Source organism: Liolophura sinensis, chromosome 10, assembly GCF_032854445.1.
Source record: "Liolophura sinensis isolate JHLJ2023 chromosome 10, CUHK_Ljap_v2, whole genome shotgun sequence".
In the NCBI taxonomy this organism is placed as follows: domain Eukaryota; kingdom Metazoa; phylum Mollusca; class Polyplacophora; order Chitonida; family Chitonidae; genus Liolophura; species Liolophura sinensis.
This window is the reverse complement of record NC_088304.1, coordinates 27,892,329-27,913,685: the sequence shown is the minus strand read 5'-3', so window position 1 is coordinate 27,913,685 and position 21,357 is coordinate 27,892,329. Positions and strand designations below refer to the sequence as shown.

Genomic DNA, 21,357 nt, shown 5'->3' with positions numbered 1-21,357 from the left:
CAAACTCTTTTGTCACAAAAGTTACACGCAATGATGGCCCTTCTGTATTATGGGACTTGTCCGAAACATTAGTCAGCTTTTGCTGACATTAGTTTACTGATCACCATGTTCTGGATACACAAATGATACTGCTTTTCTTTGAGAACTTCATACGTTTACAAAGAGTCAGCATCTTAATTTTTTTTCCATCCTTCATCTATTCTAAATAACTTTTTGTGAAACTTTTCACAGGGGTCCATATTATACTAAATGTAATCAAAAATAGTTGGCTAACTTTTCTGACAGGTCACACAGTAGGACATTTCTTACCCTCAGCAATAAAAGAGTGTGAAGTTGAAATGCCCCTTTTACAGTAAGTCTTTGTTAGACTGGTGTTGCTCTTGAATATATACCTGTAACTTAACTCATTTATTTAGTTTTTTTTTTTGTTTTTTTTTTTTTTTTTGATTGGTGTTTTACGCCATACTCTAGAATATTTCACTTATATGATGGCGGCCAGCAATATGGTGGGTGGAAAACCCATGACCATCTGCAGGTTGCTGGCAGACCTTCCCACATAGGGACGGAGGGGAAGCCAGCATGAGCTGTTCTTGAACTCAGAGCGACCCCATTGGTGAGAGGCTTCTGGGTCTATTTAGTTTGACTCAGATGTCCACATGTATATATGTATATGAATTGATCGTGTAAAGCAGTCCTAGCCAATCCCATTTTCCACTGTAGAAGACTTTCCGAGTTTAGCACATTTCCGTTTACTTGCAAATCTTCTGACATCTTCATATCTCGCATTGCCCTTTATATTATCATCTGGACAACTAGGGTTGCAAATTTGAGCTTTAAATGATTGCTTGTGGAGGACAGGTCTAGTAGTATTGATTTTGTGCGGGTCGAGTGTGGCGGCTTTTGGCGTCGTAATACCAGGGCATTGTTGTCGACTATCAGAATGATGTATGATGGGATACGCCCCAGGGCACCCAGACAAGATATGCTCTATCTTCATCAGCCCAAAAAAGCCTTATTTCTTAACTAATTTTCATGCAGCTCTTGTAATAATTTTGAGCCCATCATTTCTAACTTTGGCAGATGTTGGTGTTTAGTTGTGTCAGCACCAGTTGAAAGAGCTCTCTTTATTTATGCTTTGCTGTGCTTGGCTATGTGATGTAATAGAAAACAAAAAGCTTTTCATTGATTTTTCTTTGTTTTGTAATGGTTCGTCTGACGCCTGGCCTCTGGCCATAACTGAGAAATATTTTACATATATACGTTCTTGCAGCACAGATGGTTTAGTGCAGTGATGCAACCTTTGTCTCGCGAATTCTTGTCATTCAGGATTTAAATAGTGGGATTGCATGGGAAGTGAGAATATTGTTAAAGTTTCAGTACTGTGTTGTTTTTTTGTGTGGTGTGGCAAGTAAACGAAAATGTGCTAAACTCAGACAGATGTGGTGTTTTTGACGATCTTAAAACGGCATTTTGTTAATACATGTATTACAGTTGTTGGATGTGTAGTACATGTATATTGTTGCCAAATGGAGCAGACTATTCCTGGTTTCAGTTAAGAATTACACTCGCTAGTTTACAAGTGTTTAAACTACATGTAAATCTACTATGGTACTTAGAATACTTCTGGTCTAATCTGTAGGCGAAATGTAAACCGCTTCCTCCTGGGATATTCGACCTGGTATTTGTACAGAAGACATCCCTGGTGTCAACCTCTGTTACATGTGCACCTGGTGTATAGAGACCAGGATGTATCTGATCCCAGGCTCTTATCTCTACTGAGCTCACTCCCCATCAAGACCACAGGGTCATTTCCTGTCTGACTGCAGTATTATGACTCAAGGAAAATGGGTATTAAGTTTCTCCTTACCATGTTTAAAATGTTAAGTCTTTTTATGACGAGAACAAGGAATAAAATCAGTTCAAGCGAGACAGCCGTATGTAAGAAATTAAGAAGGCTTGTGCAGAGACCTGTAAATGTACACATAGTAGTACATGTGTTCTTGATTATCCGTGAATGGTTTTATTTTTTTCTCATTGTCAAGTATACAGTATATGGGTATTAGTGTCTGGTGCATGTACATTTACTTGTAAATGTACCTCTCCAGTATACATGTAATTCCCTCTCAAGGCTACAGCCGAGGTGTTAGTAAAGATTTCAGTCTTAGTTATCTATGTGTATCAGTTTTTAATGGCAATAATAATCAACACATATACATGGGCCGGTACGTGGACAGCAGCTATTGTAGCAATAAGCATAGGGAGTGAGTGCTTGGGGTTTAACGTCGTACTCAACAATTTTTCAGTCATATGACGACGAAGGAATCATTAGGGTGCATGCACGTGTAACGTGCCTCCTTGTTGCAGGACGGATTTCCACCGCTCTTTTATTTAGTGCTGCATCACTGAGACGACTTACCGAAGGCAAGTAAGCCGTCCCGCCCGAGCCATTATACTGGTACGGGTCAACCAGTCGTTGCACTATCCCCTTCATGCTGAACGCCAAGCGAGGAAGTTACAACTTCCTCTTTTAAAGTCTTAGGTGTGACTCGACCAAGGATTGATCCTGGATCTACCGCTCCCGAATAAGCATAGGTGCACAGTATATGTACATAAGTATATAAATGTATAGACTTTCACCAGTACACATTGCAATGTTAACACCCATGGTAGAAAGAGATTCAAATACATACGAATGAATGAATGAATGATTATGGCTTAACGCCACATCAGCAATATCTCAGCCATGAAATGGCGAGAACAACTTGAACAAATACACATGAAGGGATTGAACTTTTCTAGTCTTTATTAAAACATGAGGTGGTATGACATCGTTCAGTACAAACAGGCATGCATGAATTGTCATCTTCAAGTAAACTACTGATACATTATGTGCTGGAAGAAACGCTTTTTTTTTTTTTTTTAGTTTTTACAGTTAGCCCTGGACAAACCAATGGGCACTGCATGGTAAGTTGGCCTGGTTTAGCCTGTAAGAGTAAGCTCCCTTGTTTGCTTCTTTATGAGTTTGGTCTACAAAGTTGTCTCCCCTTTTTAGGGCTAAACTTCAACAAGTTAACGCATTGGCACATTTTCTGGAAGTGTTAATTTGAGAAGAAATAATCATAGTAGTAAAAAAAAAAACTTGTATACTTCAGTGTGAATAAGAAAGTGTGAGCACATGTACAACAAATTTCACACACCAGAGCACATTACATACAGGCCTACATATAAATACATGTGTATACCTGTATGTTGGTCTCATTGAGGTATATGTAACTGAATCTACATACATGTGCGTTTAAATGCAAACAATAAATATATGTCCACAACATTAACTGTGTTGTACAAACACACATTAATGTACAGCCTGGTGTTTACATGATGTCACTGACAAAAATCTTAAAACTTGATGGATCTAAGTGGAGGTATTATGATGTTGTGCTGAATACATGTACAAATGTATGTGTCATGTTGAAGGAAGGCAGAGCAGACGTCTGACAGCCAGGATTGATCATATGTAACTTCAGTGTTGTACATGTACATTATGTACAAAGCAGAGCCTACACTGCCATGACCATTACGTGTACTGGTACAGGATGTTTCGACCCATCATTCCGTTTTCAATTTACATGTATGGCTGGCAGAGGGTAAGGTTAACACGTTTAGTGTAAAGTGCTGCAGTGTGCAAATGATCAGAGTTCAAATCATGTACATGGTTAACAAACACTTTCAAGTGCTTACACTCACAGTGGTTGCAATGTAGTTCTAATTTCCCATTAGCTGAGTTTGAATATTGCTGGATTTTCTAAGTGAAGACCCGAGTTCAAATCCTAGTGTGAGACACATAAGAAAAGCCGTGGAAACATTACTCTGGTACGGTGGGTGAACAAGTTCCAAGAAGCATGGGGCTGTTGGCCTGTGAATGTGGGTGTGTCTTGTGAGAGGGGAGGAGCTTGCAAGTGCATATGAACTTGTATATGTAGCTGGTGGGAATTTCCCCTCGGCTCAGCCTGTAGGACATTGGATTTCTGATTTGGAGATGCCAGTGACCAACAGAATAATTTATATATATATATATATATATATATATATATATATACATATGTGTGTGTGTGTGTATATATATAGTTGATAACCTATTTCACTCCTTGGGAAATGGAATTTATAATAAGGAAACATCACATTGTTGATGTTTGACAGGCTGTGTACTCTATGCATGTATGTACAAATTTACATGTGTGTACATGTAGTCAGTCACACAGAAATACATCAGCATGCATTTGTTTTAATATTGAACTGCAGCCTGAATTTGATTAATGAACGGTTTAGTGGGAGCAGTCATGTTGATAATTAGCTTCAATGAGGAAGTTCACATGTATACATAAATACAGTAGGTAATAAAGGGATGATCATGAAGTTATTTTGCCAGGTGCACGTAAGAGAAATTTACACCAGCATGCTGCTTGGGTACAGGACCTGATATACGTCTGAAAGAAACTGCTTGCCTTATGCAAACTGCTAGATTGTCATTTTCGCTTCGTTTTGCAAGGATGTTCAATTTAGTTGTCTTAAAACAATGTTGCGAGAAGTTTTTCCACATGTTGTTGTTGCTAGCTGTTGAATCATTAAAACTCTTTTGAAAATGAAGCCAAGTAAAATTAGTGACTTGTACATGTATATTGTTCAACAAACATTGCTGCCATTCCCTCTGTAGATAGGCACAAAAATGATCAAACGTTTGAGGCTGTATTCCTCACCTGTTCAGCCAGTGCAGAAACTTACGGATTGGCTAATCAGAAGGTTAGAATTTTCTCTGAATTGTGAGAAATGTGGATGTTCACTCTGTACATGAATAGTAATTAATACCCTAGGTGTACCAGAATGTTCATCGGTATTTCCCAGATTTTCTTTGTGGAGCCTTGATTATGCTTCATGCTAAAGCCTGTTTGGGTCATTTGCGCAGTCTTTCAATAAATAAAGACCACTTGCTTTCCCACTATACATGTATGATATGGCTGTTCTATTCTCTGTGTCAAATAGAGAAAGAAATTGGGACCTGGCAAATGCCTGGCTGCAGGACTCATGATCCATTTTATTGTTTTATTATGTTTTAACATCATACATGTAGACCTTGCTCTACTGTAAGGTTTTGAGGGTTTCGCTTTACAGTTAAAACATATGCTGTCTCATCATTTCATCAGTACAGAGTATGTGTAACCTGCCAAAGGTTGTGGTTTATGGTAGGCAATCTGCGATATTATGCAAATAAAATCTATTGCAGATTCTCAGTTAGTAGTGTACCGAAAGCACTGTGGTTATATTACAGGAAGGAAACATGACTGGTTGGCCTGGTGTCAGTATAATGTCACTGGGTGGGTGTCATGTTTGGTGTACTAGACAGGATATTTTTCATTGGTTGCAACATGGACTCGCCCTGCCACAAGAAGAAACCATACATGTATATAATATGTACACACACACCCCTTGATTCAAAAATTGTTGAAAAGTTAACTTAACTCCCCCCCACCCACCAAGCATACATACATTCGCATGTATTTAAAAGCTTTACGGTAGATGGTCATTCAGCTTCTAAGCCTATGATGAATGTATACATGTAGGTGTAACTAGGTTAGTACAGATGTCAGGCTGCTGCCTCCAGCCTGCGCTGGTAGATATCAGTCAGCATCAGTAGCAGATTGTGAGGGTTTAGTGTTCCCCCTCCCCATCCACCCAGTCTGTCAGTCTGACCCCACACCCTAAACAGGATAGCTTAACACCACATAGGGGCCACTGGGCTGACTACAGATTCATTCTGCCAATGAAATGCTCAAGCACTGGGCTATACAGAGCAAGAGAACACTGTCAGGCAGGAAGGGGTATCCAGCCAACTGGGAATACTGAGTACTGCATTGGTGTTTTTTGGCTGCATTCTGAGACTTGAGTAGGAGTTACCATACGCCCCAACCACTCTATCAAGCTTTTCTCAGGCAGGGTGTGTTTTTAACGAGCGGTGTATTAACCCCCTCCCTCCCGGCCGACATGTTTTCCCTGGGGCTTTCTGAGGACATAGCTGTAAGTACTTCACATGGTCATAACTACTGTAGAAACTGTATGGCTTCATCTGTAGGGTGAAGCTATTTCTGTGATTGGCAATGCAAAAGAAATATGGTACTGTTACTGCACAAGCCAAGACCAAACAAACCATGTTGGTTTCAAGTGTAGTCACAGCTGGCATTGTTCATGAATTCTGTAGTTTTTGCAATGTAGATGTAGACATAATTCTTTCTGGTAAACATGTACAAGTATGTGATAAGCATGCAAGTGTGTTTAAAGCAAGTTGGCACATTTGGTTAAATTTGGTGTGAGTGAGTGAGTGAGTGCTTGGGGTTTAACGTCGTACTCAACAATTTTTCAGTCATATGACGACGAAGGAATCCTTAGGGTGCATGTACGGGTAATGTGCCTCCTTGTTGCAGGACGGATTTCCACCGCTCTTTTATTTAGCAGTCTTTCCTTAACATGCCAGCTAAGAAGTTTTGACACTGTGGCTGGCAAGTACTGGCATTGGTACATGTATATATGGATGTACTTGCCTGGCTTAGGATTAACCTCCAACGGCTGTGAGTAGACAGTACATGTATATTTTAAGGGTTGACTAATATTTTTTAGGTGTATTGGGGTACAAATGAAAAAACCGCTATGCAAACTGTATGAGTCTGTAAAGCGGTTCATACAAAAGTTTGCACTGCAGTTTTTTCGTTTGTACCCCAATAAACCTAAAAACAAATATTACAGTCAATACTTCTAATTAATTTAGGGAATAAAAGAATGTTATCTGATGCTTTACTTTCCTTGCAAACCGGGAGAAATGTTAGTCGATTACATTGAGCTTTGGGCCAATGAAATTGATGATCGAAGTTCCACCGTTACTGAGCAACGTCAAGAGAATCGCAAATAACTTGACATTTAGACGGTGAAAACTGAGGGAAGTGTAGGCACATAAGATGCAGAACAAGTTGGATTTATTTTGTGTGAGACAAATTTTGTAGGTGACAAGACATTTGCGCTGTGAATAACAGACTGCTGTCGCTGTTGTTGTTGCACTCTGATGATATATGGGAGTCTGTAAACGGTTGACTTGGCAATGCCACTGGCAAAACACATGTACATGTAGTTATGACATATGGAAGACGTCTCACTATCTACATCTTACTGGATATCCAAGGACAACAGTGTGTATTTTAGATATCAGTTGGAAAGTGATTTTGATCAAACTGGCTTGTTTTGGCAACATCACTCACACTCACATGACATGTACCCCACTGCCTCAGCAGGAATGTCTGTGAAATAGATACATTTGCAATGTTATGTTTGTCATGTCACGTGACATGTCTTCAGTCTCTTTCAGTTCTGCTCATAGAAAAAGTAGTTGTACGTGGGCGTGGCTTCATTTTTTTTTTTTTTTCGTTTATTGGAGTAAAAACGCAAAAATTTGACCAATTAGATTGTGCCTTACAAACATGAGGAAAATTACATTATAATCATGTACATAAATGTCTACATCTGCGTCATAAATGTTGCATTGCACAATCATGTATATATGTACCTAACATTACCTACACGTACCAGTGCATGTATATGTACTTTTGGATAGTATTGTAATCAAATTCTTGGAAACCATTCTTATCATGAAGTGTTCTAAAACAGAATTCAAATTTTCTTCATATCATAATATCTGAATAATTTGAAAAATTTCAGATTTTTGTTAAAAGTTTTCTGTTTTCCGACTGGTTGGTTGGTTGGATGAGAACAGCTAGGAACTGTACCGTGTGTGTATCTGTGGCAACCCTTTTTTACACACATATTCGTATTCGTGTACATACACATGGGCAACTGCTTCCCTGTGTCTGTGGCAGGACAGCCACAGCCGACTGGGTGTCTTGACATTCTGTAGTGCAGAGTTCACTGTTAGGCAGAGGAAGCCAGCTGAAGAGTAGCCAAATTTCTGAAGTGTCAAGTACGTCAGATTACGAGGTACACATTTTGGAATTGAAAATAGTGTGGTGGGGAGACCACTTCCGGCAAATGTTGCCATGTTATGCAATCTGGTGCATAAGTCACATTAATTGGAGAAGTTCTGTACTTACAAGAACCTACGTGTACATGTACAGTACGTGTTGTAAAACTAAGCTGTGTTTAAGTACACATATAGTAATTTACATGTACCATAATCCTTCAACCTTTTTACTCATCATCGCGACCAATATTTTGAAACATTTTGAGAACTCAGGGATTTGGAGACAAAATCTGCACAGCCTTATAATGCTTGCATCTTTACTGGTACTAGGAAATTCATTTTTGGTGTCATTGTCATGCAATTGTATGTATAAATTCCACTGAAAAAAGAGCTTTAGTGATTGAAAAGGTTGAAGATTTACAGTATACATGTATGTACTTTGTTAAAGTTCTCAATGGCCCTACACTACACAGGCACAATTTGAAGTGTACAGTATGGTATATTTTGTGTATACAATAGTATGTACTATAATCTGTGGCTTACAATTTATTTTACAGTACATACAAAAAGATTAATTTAGATATCCATGTACTGCATAATGTGAATCTGGACAGCTGCCAAAATTATGATGATGTCACAAAACTGCATGTACATTCTAGTAACATGTGTACCAATCAGAATGTGTGTAGTCAACACATTACAAGTACACTAATATGCAATGTGTAGTCCAGTATTATATTGCATACGTACATACATACATACATACTTACATGTATAAAGTTAATGTACAGTATCAAAGTTAGTGTTGTAAAACATGTCCGTCAGATGTGTTGGACAAATACTAGTAGGCAAATCCTTAAGCCATTGTACAAAATTATGGACGCAATGAAAACGAAGTTAGGATAAAATGTAAATGACTTTTAAGTTCACATTTATTCTTTAGTATGCATGGGATATTTAAACTGTTTTACCAGTGGCAGTATTTGCAGGCATGCACACTCTATAGTGGCACCAAAGAATTTGCACAATGACCTGCCGTAACAGCATACATGTAATAATAGAGAGGAATGTTAATTTTGCTGAGGTCACTGTTTATAATCCTGACCACTTCATTTTCCGTTTCATTTCGTTACGATTTTGTGCGTACTGCCATTAAACAGCCGAGCCTAGATACTCAGTGAAGTACATGTAGTTTGATGATACATACCACTTACATTCACATGTAACCTCATACCAGAAGGCAGCCTACAGTAGTCCACATGGATACCACATGGCTAGGGCTGGCATTTTTGTCAGTAATTGGAAACTACTTGTTACCCTCAGATTGTTACCAAGGGGTAGTGCCTTCTATATAAATGTCTGCCATACATGTGCACGTATTAATTCATATATACCCTAAATGACCACAAAATTCGTCCATGATTAACTTGCCCAGTTTTCCTGATTCTGAGAGCTCTAGCGATTTTAGGAAGCTGTTTTGAAGTTTGCTTAGAACATGAGGTGATATTCTAGTGGAAAATTGTATTAAGTTTCAGCACCAAAACTAATATTTTGTGACATTTATTTGCCTATAAAAATGCAGTGTTGTGGGCAAATTGTTTAGGTCATGAGGAGTAATCACATGTACCTGTATCAGTTAGCACAGCACTTCATACATTGAAACATTGTAGTTTGTACTAAGGAGGTACTTATTCGTACAGGGACGTCCATGGATTAACATGAAGCAGTAACATGCTACCGTATTGTCATTCTTTGACATTTTTTTGCATGTTTGCAAAATGTTTATTTAGGCCCATTCTGAGGGCATTATGATGTGTACTGTAGACAGATAAAATTATACCTTTTCTGAAGCCCTGGAATTGGTCATCCCAACCAATGTAGTGTTGGCTCGAAATTCAAAGTGAAAAGATGCATGAATCCCACTGAAAATTTCTATGGCATGTAAGAGATACATGTAAGGTGGAGCAATTAATGCAATTCAACAAATCTATCGTCTCTATATATACATGGACATGTATTGATCATAAAGGGTGTCACATTTGGTGTCTTCCTGGAGTGTTTTGTGGGTCAGAGCCACATGCACAGGCGTTAGACGTAAAATTTGATCTATCCAGTAATGGTTAGAGCGTTCACGTGAATCAAACTCGGGTAGGGTCATACCAAAGACTTTAAAAACAGTACTAGTTGCTGCTTTGCTTGGTGTTTAGCACTAAAAAGTTAAAGCTAAGAAACAGGACTGGTTGGTCTGGTGTCAGCATACAGTGTACAATGTGATAGTGTTGGAGGGCTGAGGTGGAGTAAGGTGTCTTATGTCATGTCTTCGGTCTTTGGTATCTCAGTTGCTGCCCTGAAATAAGAAATCATGAAATCACAGTCTATACAGATACATAAAATCCGAATATCAGAGATTCACACATTGTACATCAGCGCGGGGAGTTTGGTGCAGACATTTCTCCATACCAGACTCCTAGGAGTGGTGAGCTAACCAACACTGTCTGATAATGAAATGTCTTTCCCAGGTGGTTCATGTCAGTGAAGTTGTACCCATTTCACTACAGACTTTACACATGAAGGTTAAGGTTGCCAGTTGGGGTGGGGATGGAGGGGATTATGACAAAATACACAAGGAATAGGGAAACATAAACAGGTCAGCAATAACATGGAATTCCATGGCAACCAGCTGACTAACTCACTTACCAAATACAAATAAAGTACATACAACAGAACTGAGGAGAGGTGACTACACCATATGGTACATGGGTTATATGTACACGTGGTTCACCATCCTTCCTGGTGCCCTGTATTAATTACAGAGATAATTACAGAGGTATTCTGCAGAAATGGCTGTCAACCTTGGCTCGTGCACACATTCACACCTTACATGGGATATATACACACAGTGAAGCTCTAAGCAACATGTATAAATTTTGTTTTCTATATTTTGAGTTTCAAATATCTTTGTGCAACTCTTAGGATTTATTAAAATTATCCTGAATTTTGCATAAAAAAATAGATTTTATTTTTATGTGTGCATATTTTTGTATTATTTACTATGTAAGATAAATGTATACATGTTCATGTGTGTACAGTTTCATATAGTTAGCAAGTTTGTATGATCAGCTACTCTTACATACATATATACATTTAACAGTTTAATAACAGAAAGTTGTGTTCAAAACTTAAAAGTGATGTGGACACTTTATTTAAGGCAATATTTTGTTGTGTTTGTTCTAATTTATGGGACACCTGCTCTGCTCACTTTAGCTAACATATATGTAATTGTTGCAGAAATATTAAGTTTCTTTTTTGTCACTGGTTAGACCGTCTAATGAACAACATACTCATATCTTTATATTTCCAAAAAGCTGATAAAGCAATGTAGTATTCTACTTTCAACACTACTAATATCTGTCCCCAAAATTAGAAGAAGTAGGGTACAGATATTTTTGTGATTTTGGACTATAAAACTTTTTTTTCAACTTTCATGTTGCATATTCCCAAAATATGGGTTGTATCCAATAGTAATGAACTCCTTGTATGCCTTGTTCACCCACCTAATCATTTGTGCCACATCATCTGTAAACCTCCATTGAGCACCAGATGAAATGTAGTCTTTATTCATGTATCCATCTGTAATGGATCTGTACCAGGTGTTTGTTCTGTTGGCTGACAAAAATCTGGCTCAGAATTCCTCACATTGCTAAATCCAGCTGGGTTGTGAGATAAGGAGAGTTTCTGAGGATGACTAACTTGTCTGTACATGGCTGTATATTACTGTCCTGACACTGTCCGCTGGGGAAGCGGTAGATCCAGGGTCAGTCCTGGGTTGAGTCACACCAAAGACCTTAGGTTCAGCGTAAAGGTGATAGTGCAATGACTGGTTGATCCATATCAGTATAATGGCTTACTTGCATGCGGTAAGGTGTCTTAGTGAAGCAGCACTAGATAAAAGAGCGATGGAAATCCGTCCTGCAACAAGGAGGCACATTACATGCACTCTAAGGATTCCTTTTTCGGCATATGACTGAAAAATTGTTAAGTATGATGTTAAACCCCAAGCACTCACTCACTGAGTAACATATGTATATATTAGTCTGTATACATGATGGATATACATAAGTGCATGTATGTATAAGTGCATGTACAGTATGGAGTATCCTTTAGTATTGTACATGTCTTAAACGTACACCAGTCAAAGTCCTTGTAAATATCTGTAAATAAATTTATGTAGACACTAATATAAGCATGTATATATATACAGTTATGTGTGACCAGGTCATGATTTTGTGACCAATGGTTCTTATGCCCAGAAATGTACATGTATATATTTACCTAACCATATTTACCTAACTACCTAAAACAGTTAATAAATTTTCCATAGCTTTCCTCAGATCTAAATTACATGTAAGTGGCTTGGTGTTTTAATCTGAGTAATGTCTTATGAAAGTTGTCCCAAATTGGTTGAAATCAAGTCTGTTTAAGCTTTCATGCTACATGTACATTTCTCAGTTCTCAGTATATTCTTTAATTTACAACACTGTAGTGTTTGGCCCCGACTGCACATGTACAGAGCCAGTGTACATGTTAAGGAACTGGTGGTTGTGACATTTACATGTAGTTTGAACTAACCACATCCAGTTATGATATACCCTAAATGACCTAAAAATTTAACAGAAGATTGCATTTTTAGGGGAAAATTATAAATATCAGTAAGCCCATGCATTATTTTTGGTGTTGAACCTTACAGTTTTCCAGTACAATATCATCCCACATGTACATACATTTACTTTGCAGATAAAACTGAAAACACTTTTCTTAAATCAATGTATCTGTCAGAATCTGGCAAAAAGGAACTTAGATGTAGATGTAGTCGTAAAGGAAATTTATGGTAATTGGGAAGGGAAAGTCATAGAGAGATGTGACTAGATATAGTTGATGGGCAAGACAGCACGGAGCATAGTTTTATGACGTGTATATGTACTAATATGTTTTCCTCAAAACTACTCATAACAGCTGCCTTGTGGTCAAGTTTTAGCAAAGAGATTCACCCTGCTTCTTATCAACATCAGCTTTGTCTCTGGTGTATTGATTTATGTGTATTTGTTTGATTTGTGTTTTTAACTTGTATAGTAATGGTCAGGGTTCGTATTTATCAAACATCTTAAGGCCTAAGTCACAAACACGGCTACAAATAAAATGTTTTGCTCCAAAGTAGTCAAAATTTGTACGCTGATTCTTAAGGGCAGAAGAATGCATTAACCACAATTTGAGTTTGCCTTTTTAGGGACGTGCAATTTATGACTTGAGTCTTAAGTTGTGTGATAAATATGAGCATAGGTTTGGCATTTGAGAAAAATGGAGACTACCACTCCTTGCCACTTGTCTGCATGTCGCCATTTTGTTCATCTTTTAAACAAGCTCATAACATTAAAATTTTAATATTCTCTTGGTACCAGGATATTCCCCCCCCCCCCCCCCCCAATTAATTGATAACTCTCAAAACGACAACAGTTATTACAGACAAACATACAGACAAACAAACGTACAGTCCTGGACAACCGAACTGATGATGGTTGATGTGTTTGTGTATTTTCAGTTTGTGAACCCTGAGCAGCCTGGGTATGTGGGGTTTGCTAACCTACCCAATCAGGTGCACAGAAAGTATGTGAAGAAGGGGTTTGAATTCACCTTAATGGTGGTTGGTAAGTCAACGCTGATAGCACTGTATTATTACACCTATTGGTATATTCCAGTGTTGTAAAGATGCAGTTGTTGAATGCAAAAGTTGAAACGAATCAAGCTGCATGTAGAAGGCTGTATCTAGAAAAACATTAAAGGTTCTAATCGCAAACTTTAATGGTGACATTTTAAAAATTTGAAAAATGCCACTCAAAATGATGCTTTCTAAGAGCTTATCAGTCTGTTCTGTTAATGAAAGAAATTTATCTGTAAACTGTTGGTAAGCCATCATGTTTTTGTTTAATTTACTTGTTAGTTTTAATGCAGCTTGTTCAGTTTGGGCAGCCAACAATTTGGAAGCCCAAACATTTCCCAGAACCAAAGTGACTCTAGATATGGCCCTGATTTACATTATAACATTTGTGATGGCAATGGTGTGACTATTCATGTAGCAGATTTGTCTTAACTTATCTTTGTATTGGTTTTGTACATGTAGGTGCTCAAAGTTACAGCCCTTGATCTGCAAAAGTAAAATTGATGTCCACTTTCAAAATGCGAAAAAATATTAAACACATCCCTGTAAAATTGTAATCATCACGTTATGAAAAGATAAGAAGGCTTTGAATAGTTTGTCTGTCAGATTGAGTAGGTACAAGTACTTGTGTTTTGACAGAACCATTCCACAATCCTGCTGCTGAATTTCCTGCATTCATGTTTGAGTTTCATTCATGTCGAATTTTGTACCTCCATGGCTGAATATTTCCTCTTTGTCTGTGAAGATTTGGACAAAAAATGTGTTTGATTCTACAAGAAAGGGGAAAAAGGTGAAATTTTAATATTACCCATTGTTTTTCATGTTTCTCAGGTGAGTCTGGGTTGGGGAAGTCCACACTGGTCAACAGCTTGTTCCTGTCAGATCTCTACCCAGAGAGGATCATTCCCACAGCCTCAGGTATGTCCTCACTTACACGAGGGCTAGACTTTGAGCGTGCTCCTTCAGTGTGTCATGCTGGTTTGGCGTGAACGAAATCTACAAAGAAGGTCTAGCCTTCTTGCAAGTTGACATGTATGTACATTGAAAAATCGTTTCTGTTATGAATATGTTTAGAGAGAATCATGGGCATATTATAGAGCCTAGGATGCACACAGCCCTTCATTCCAGCTTTCATTCCCGATCAGTGGAAAATTCTTCAGTACAGCATTATGCATGTATGTGCCCCAATCAGTGTTGAGTGCGTCTCTGATTTCAACCAAAATGCCTAAATTATTCTCACCCTGTATACATGTATCTCTAGGAGTGGGCAGTTTTTGGATTTCATGCCTCTCTTTGTAGGAGTTTGCTGACAGTAAGCACTAGCAGACACTCATCAGGTTGTCTCCGTCAGTCTTGTGCATTGACGGAAGTAATCTTTTAAAAGAACTAAAACATTGTGGAAATCTGGTAGACAAGAAAGTCAGTCAGTGACTTGTCAGTGGTTTATCTTGGGCACTCCAGTTTCCTCAACCTACTGTATAAAGCTGACTGCCATGGTATTCTTTAAAAATAAAGAAAACTGTAATTGTTACAGAGAAGATCAGCCAAACTGTGAAGATCGATGCTTCCACAGTGGAGATTGAGGAGAGGGGTGTGAAGCTAAGGCTGACTGTGGTTGACACCCCAGGGTTTGCCGACTCGATCAACTCAGAAGAATGGTGAGTCCTATCAAGTGCCAGCAATGAGAGTTTGATATTCTCATTAGCTAGCCTTACATGAAGTTCATTTGTTTATGCCAGGCACTTCAGTGACCCCAACAGTCCGTTAGTCTAAGCTACGTGTAACTACCCTAACTTTTGAAGGATTCAGCTGACCTTCAGAAATACAAAGCTGGGCCATCTCCAACAGGTGTTTTTATAGGTGATTAGCGGGGCCAGAGACACCCGTAGGTGACATGTGACCTGTCAAATACTTCATTGGTTGAAGGTCTTCATAGTTTATGGTATGCGAACCGGTGGATTTCATTTGGAAAATCCCACAATTAATACTACTTTCGTTATTTGGGATATACGCTTTGTTGGTAGAGCACAGATTCTTGTGCTGAAAGTTGACTCAGGCTCTTAGGCAGTTGGTTCTAAATGTAGAGTGACCACATGTATACATGTACCTAACAAAAATATTGTCAAAATTACTTAAGTTTTGAGACACATATCTCCTATCTGTATATCTCTTTATAGTAGCTCTGTTTTATGCATATTTTTCTTCAGTGGTCGGACATATTGGGAAATGACGTCGTGGATGAACATACTGGCAAGGCACATCGCCTGAATTCAAGCTCTTTAACCCTCAGCCCCAATCACCCCCTCCATACTAATTATCCCTACATGTACATCTCTTAATTAGCACACTGTAAATAATATAAGTAAAACAGCTTTACAACAAATATTTTGAAAGATAGGCTACCAGAGTCGTAGGCGTATTAGATCTGGGAAAAAGACTGATTTTTGCTCACATTGCTCAGATGCCTGCAGTGAATTTACCTTTGTGACGTCACAAGGTCAGTGGTGGTTCGATCATAGTGGAGTAGATTTTCTGATGTTTGATGACCACGTTCTGCCATTTTTCTTCCGTTTTCGATATTTTGAAAGATCTGAACGGATTCAGGGAACATCAAACTATCTGTCTGCAGTTTGGAGAGCTCATTGTTGGGGATCTACTTTAATGACATCATAAACATTTGAATGTATTTTTTCCAATAATGTTGTGTTTCTGTCCAGCTTCCAGCCTATCATCAAGTACATAGACGACCAGTTTGAACGTTACCTGCAGGATGAGAGTGGACTCAACCGACGTCACATCAGCGATAACCGCGTACATTGCTGCTTTTACTTCATCAATCCATCAGGATACGGGTAAGCTACATGTAGCATTCTCAAAATCCAACACTTTCACCATGCTGACAGCCGTCGTATAAGTGAAATATCCCTGAGTACGGCATAAAACACCAATGAAATAAGTAAATAAATAAATAAATCAATATGTAACATCGTATACTCAACAAAAATATAAATGCACGAAGCAATTTTCTGTTGTTTTCTTTCTGTATTAGGTAACGTGTTCACTCCGCAATTAGGATAAGTGTTCATTATCAATTGTGGCATCAATTTCAACCAGATTTTCACATTAGGGCAAAGATCCAGGAGCTATGGCAACGTGAAAACAGCATGAAATTTGTGGAAAACAAAACCTTATAAAATTACTTTGTGTGTTTATATTTTTGTTGAGTGTAGAAGTATGAAAGGAGAAAATCCACAAATACACACACACACACGCACACACACACACACCTAGGGGGAACGTCAGATCCTCGTTTTGCACATTCTAAGTAATGATCATCACAGTGCTGCGAAAGCATTTAGTCTAGTTTGGAAGTAGTGTTTGATAAAATGTGGAAATTTACAGTGAAATATACACGCATCTGTTTAAAGCATTCAAAAGTTACTTTCATGGAGTGCTTAAGCTTAAAACTTAAAATGAAGTTGTATTTAAATGTATGTAAAACAAGGTCATTTGTGCTTACCATCATGTTAATTATGTGTTGTGTCAGAAGAAAGGAGTGAATTTGAAGTGTTAAAAACATGCACATACATGTACATTTAGACTTAAGTCCTTGCGAATCCAAGTGTTTCAATCTGTAATCTTCTGTCTTCTCGCAGCCAGTCAGCTCTGAATTTTCTGTTTCTCTTATGTACAAAAGTCATCTTTATTTTGTCTGGAAGAGTTATATCCCCTGAATATTATTATTATAAGCAATGTCCTGGTTGGGCCTGGTTTACTCCCATCATAATGCTGGCTGCCATTGTATAAGTGAAAGATTCTTGAGTACAATGTAAAATTCCAACCAAGTAAATAAATCAAATAAATCATTGTGCATATGCTCATCCTGACTTTAACTGTTGGGTTTTTTCTGATTTTACAGATTAAAACCATTAGACATAGCTTTCATGAAGGCTGCGCATCACAAAGTGAACATTGTACCTGTCATCGCTAAGGCTGACACTCTCACCAAACGAGAAGTGCAAAACCTCAAGCAGAGGGTGAGTCAGGATAACCAACTTCTGCGTATCAGGTGGTTTTGAACCTTTTCCTAAGACCGACTGTTAGAGGCAAATCCTAAACTAACTGAAAGACCAAAGTGTCCCATAGGAGACATGTATTACCTTTGAAATATTGGTATAAAAATCCTGGGACATCACCTTCATATTTCCAGTTTTGTTCGATAGGATCTGATATTTTGCAGTATGATGACGTCTTGCAATGTTGCATATGTTGCCTCACAATTTAGACATGATGAGGGGGCCTCTGTGGTTGTTGAGGTGGTTAGCATGCCAGTGAGACGCATCAGTGCTGTTGCTGTGAGTTCAAGTCCAGTTCTTGCTGGCTTCCTCTCAAGCCACACATGGGAAGGTCTGGCAGCAACCTGCGAATGGTCCCCCTGACACTGCCCTGTTTCTTCCCACCACAATGATGGTCACTGCTGTATTAGTGAAATATTCTTACTGCATAAAACACCAATCAGTCAGATAAATAACTAAATAAATCAAACAAGATAACTCTTTGTGACATCACCTTGTGCAAACATTTCAATGTAATGAGTTCAGACAGCGGACGTATATATTATTTACATACATTAATTATGCCATAGCGGGTCTACACAGTATTTGAAGGCCTACTGAGATCATATTCACTGCTACAAAGCCATATTTCATAGCCATTTGAAACTTGCCAAGGCTATTTGTTCCGCAATTTGTTCAAGAATTTTGAAGTTTGTTAGATCTTGGCTTACTAAGCTTGACTTCCTTTTTAAGTTATTAGACTCAGTGGGCCATTTAGAACTAAAGATGTCAAAAGCTTTTTTTTTCAAATAATTCGAGACAATTAATGTGTCATTCTGAAACTAATTTAAGGTCAGCGAAGCATTGAAATTTCATAATGAATGTGAACTGTTTCAGATAATGGACCAAATAGAAGAGAAGGGGATCAGCATCTACCCTCTACCTGACTGTGATTCTGACGAGGATGATGAGTACAAGGAGCAGTGTAAACAGCTTAAGGTGAGTGAAATAAACATCACTAACTCAGGTGAGTGTAGTAAAAGTTAGCATCTGCCCTCTACCTGACTGTGAATCTGATGAGGATGATGAGTACAAAGAGCAGTGTAAACAGCTTAAGGTGAGTGAAATAAACATCACTAACTCAGGTGAGTGTAGTAAAAGTGAGCATCTACCCTCTACCTGACTGTGATTCTGATGAGGTGAGTCAAATAAACATCTCTACCTGACTGTGATTCTGATGAGGATGATGAGTACAAGGAGCAGTGTAAACAGCTTAAGGTGAGTGAAATAAACATCACTAACTCAGGTGAGTGTAGTAAAAGTGAGCATCTACCCTCTACCTGACTGTGATTCTGATGAGGTGAGTCAAATAAACATCTCTACCTGTCTGTGATTCTGACAAGGATGATGAGTACAAAGAGCAGTGTAAACAGTTTAAGGTGAGTGAAATAAACATCACTAACTCAGGTGAGTGTAGTAAAAGTTAGCACCTACCCTCTACCTGACTGTGATTCTGATGAGGTGAGTCAAATAAACATCTCTACCTGTCTGTGATTCTGATGAGGAGGATAAGTACAAAGAGCAGTGTAAACAGCTTAAAGTGAGTGAAATAAACATCACTAACTCAGGTGAGTGGAGTAAAAGTGAGCATCTACCCTCTACCTGACTGTGATTCTGATGAGGTGAGTCAAATAAACATCTCTACCTGACTGTGATTCTGACGAGGATGATGAGTACAAGGAGCAGTGTAAACAGCTTAAGGTGAGTGAAATAAACATCACTAACTCAGGTGAGTGTAGTAAAAGTGAGCATCTACCCTTTACCTGACTGTGATTCTGATGAGGTGAGTCAAATAAACATCTCTACCTGACTGTGATTCTGATGAGGATGATGAGTACAAGGAGCAGTGTAAACAGCTTAAGGTGAGTGAAATAAACATCACTAACTCAGGTGAGTGTAGTAAAAGTGAGCATCTACCCTCTGCCTGACTGTGATTCTGATGAGGTGAGTCAAATAAACATCTCTACCTCTCTGTGATTCTGATGAGGAGGATTAGTACAAGGAGCAGTGTAAACAGCTTAAGGTGAGTGAAATAAACCTCACTAACTCAGGTGAGTGTAGTAAAAATGAGCATCTACCCTCTACCTGACTGTGATTCTGACGAGGATGATGAGTACAAAGAGCAGTGTAAACAGCTTAAGGTGAGTGAAATAAACATCACTAACTCAGGTGAGTGTAGTAAAAGTTAGCATCTGCCCTCTACCTGACTGTGATTCTGACAAGGATGAGTACGAAGAGCAGTGTAAACAGCTTAAGGTTGATGAAATCAGTATCAGTTGGAGTATACATTAATATCTCAAGGTTTTGTCATGAACACAAAAAATAATGTTGTGTATTGGAACATTTTCAAATCTTCAGATGGCTGTCCCATTTGCTGTTGTGGGGTCCAATGGTGTTATTGAGGTGAAAGGTCGTAAGGTCAGAGGTCGCACATATCCATGGGGAGTTGTAGAGGTGGAGAACCCCGACCATTGTGACTTTCTCAAACTGAGGACCATGCTGATGTAAGTCAGATAAAATATTCACCATCCATCACTTAAAAAATGATACCTCAAGAAGCAAAGAACCAAACCTTAGTTAAAGCTTGAGAACCAACATTTTTATGTGCATGGCCAGTTTTATGTGTATGGTCAGATATTCACCTCAGCTGGTGCTGCAGTGTATAAGGACTTACACCTTACAGTTCTTCCGTTCAAAATTATGTGAAATTTTTTCTAGTGGCTGCCCCCCTGAGTAAAACAATTTATTTTGGCCATGTACTTTGTTCACATACATGTATATTGAAAATACTGATTTCCCTTAAAATCAGCCGATCAACTGGAAATTCTCATCTTTCTAACTGAATAGTTTTTGAATGTGGTGTTAAACGAGAATCAAATGAATAAATAAAATTTAATTTTTTAAGAACCCACCTCCAGGACTTACAGGAAGTCACACAAGAATTCCATTATGAAAATTACCGCGCAGAAAACCTTGCATCTGGAGGCCCTGCTCAGAGAAAACCCAGGTGAGCGATATAACCTTTTCTGACCTTGTTCGCCAGCTTAAATTGTCATTGTTGTGATGCCAGTACTCTCTTTTTTTCTGCGTGTGGCCATATTGAGGAAGGAACTAAGTCAGTTGTGATTGCCACCTCAAAGCTTCTTTGTGTTGCTTAAGCTCTTTGAAATCCTGGTGCATTTTTGTGTTATGTTTCCTCTTGCCGCTCAATTTTTCCTTCCTTTTTTTTTTTTTTTTTTTGAAAATTCATGTACAAAATCTACAAATGATTCTCACTTGATTCAGAACCAATATCGATGAAATTAATATCAATTAAAAAATTTTGAAACACCTGTGGTGTGCTGGATTGACAGCAAAGGATTTTTTAATTGAAGTCCTTGCATATTATTATTAAAAGTTATAGATTTCAGTCAGTTAGGCTATAAATGCTGGTTATCACCTACACGGTCATTTTCCAAAAAAGACAGTAAGTCAGATCGACAGCAGAAAGAACAAATCTTTGAAGGATTGAGCCC

The 21,357-nt window shown here is 38.4% G+C and overlaps 1 protein-coding gene across 5 annotated transcripts in view; it reads left to right on the top strand.

Annotated features, from left to right (window-relative positions):
- LOC135477241 (septin-2B-like) overlaps window positions 1-21,357 on the top strand; it is a 56,929-nt gene that overhangs the window by 26,656 nt on the left and 8,916 nt on the right. For 4 of the 5 annotated variants that reach the window (XM_064757419.1, XM_064757416.1, XM_064757415.1 and 1 more), the window contains exons 2-9: window positions 13,611-13,716; window positions 14,559-14,645; window positions 15,262-15,385; window positions 16,445-16,579; window positions 17,647-17,764; window positions 18,680-18,781; window positions 20,201-20,346; window positions 20,748-20,849. In XM_064757419.1, the coding sequence (XP_064613489.1) occupies window positions 13,707-13,716; window positions 14,559-14,645; window positions 15,262-15,385; window positions 16,445-16,579; window positions 17,647-17,764; window positions 18,680-18,781; window positions 20,201-20,346; window positions 20,748-20,849 (824 nt within the window). In that variant the 5' untranslated portion in view covers window positions 13,611-13,706. Of the gene's footprint in view, window positions 1-5,847; window positions 6,070-13,610; window positions 13,717-14,558; window positions 14,646-15,261; window positions 15,386-16,444; window positions 16,580-17,646; window positions 17,765-18,679; window positions 18,782-20,200; window positions 20,347-20,747; window positions 20,850-21,357 lie in introns of those variants that run through there. The other variant, XM_064757418.1, reaches the window with a different exon arrangement.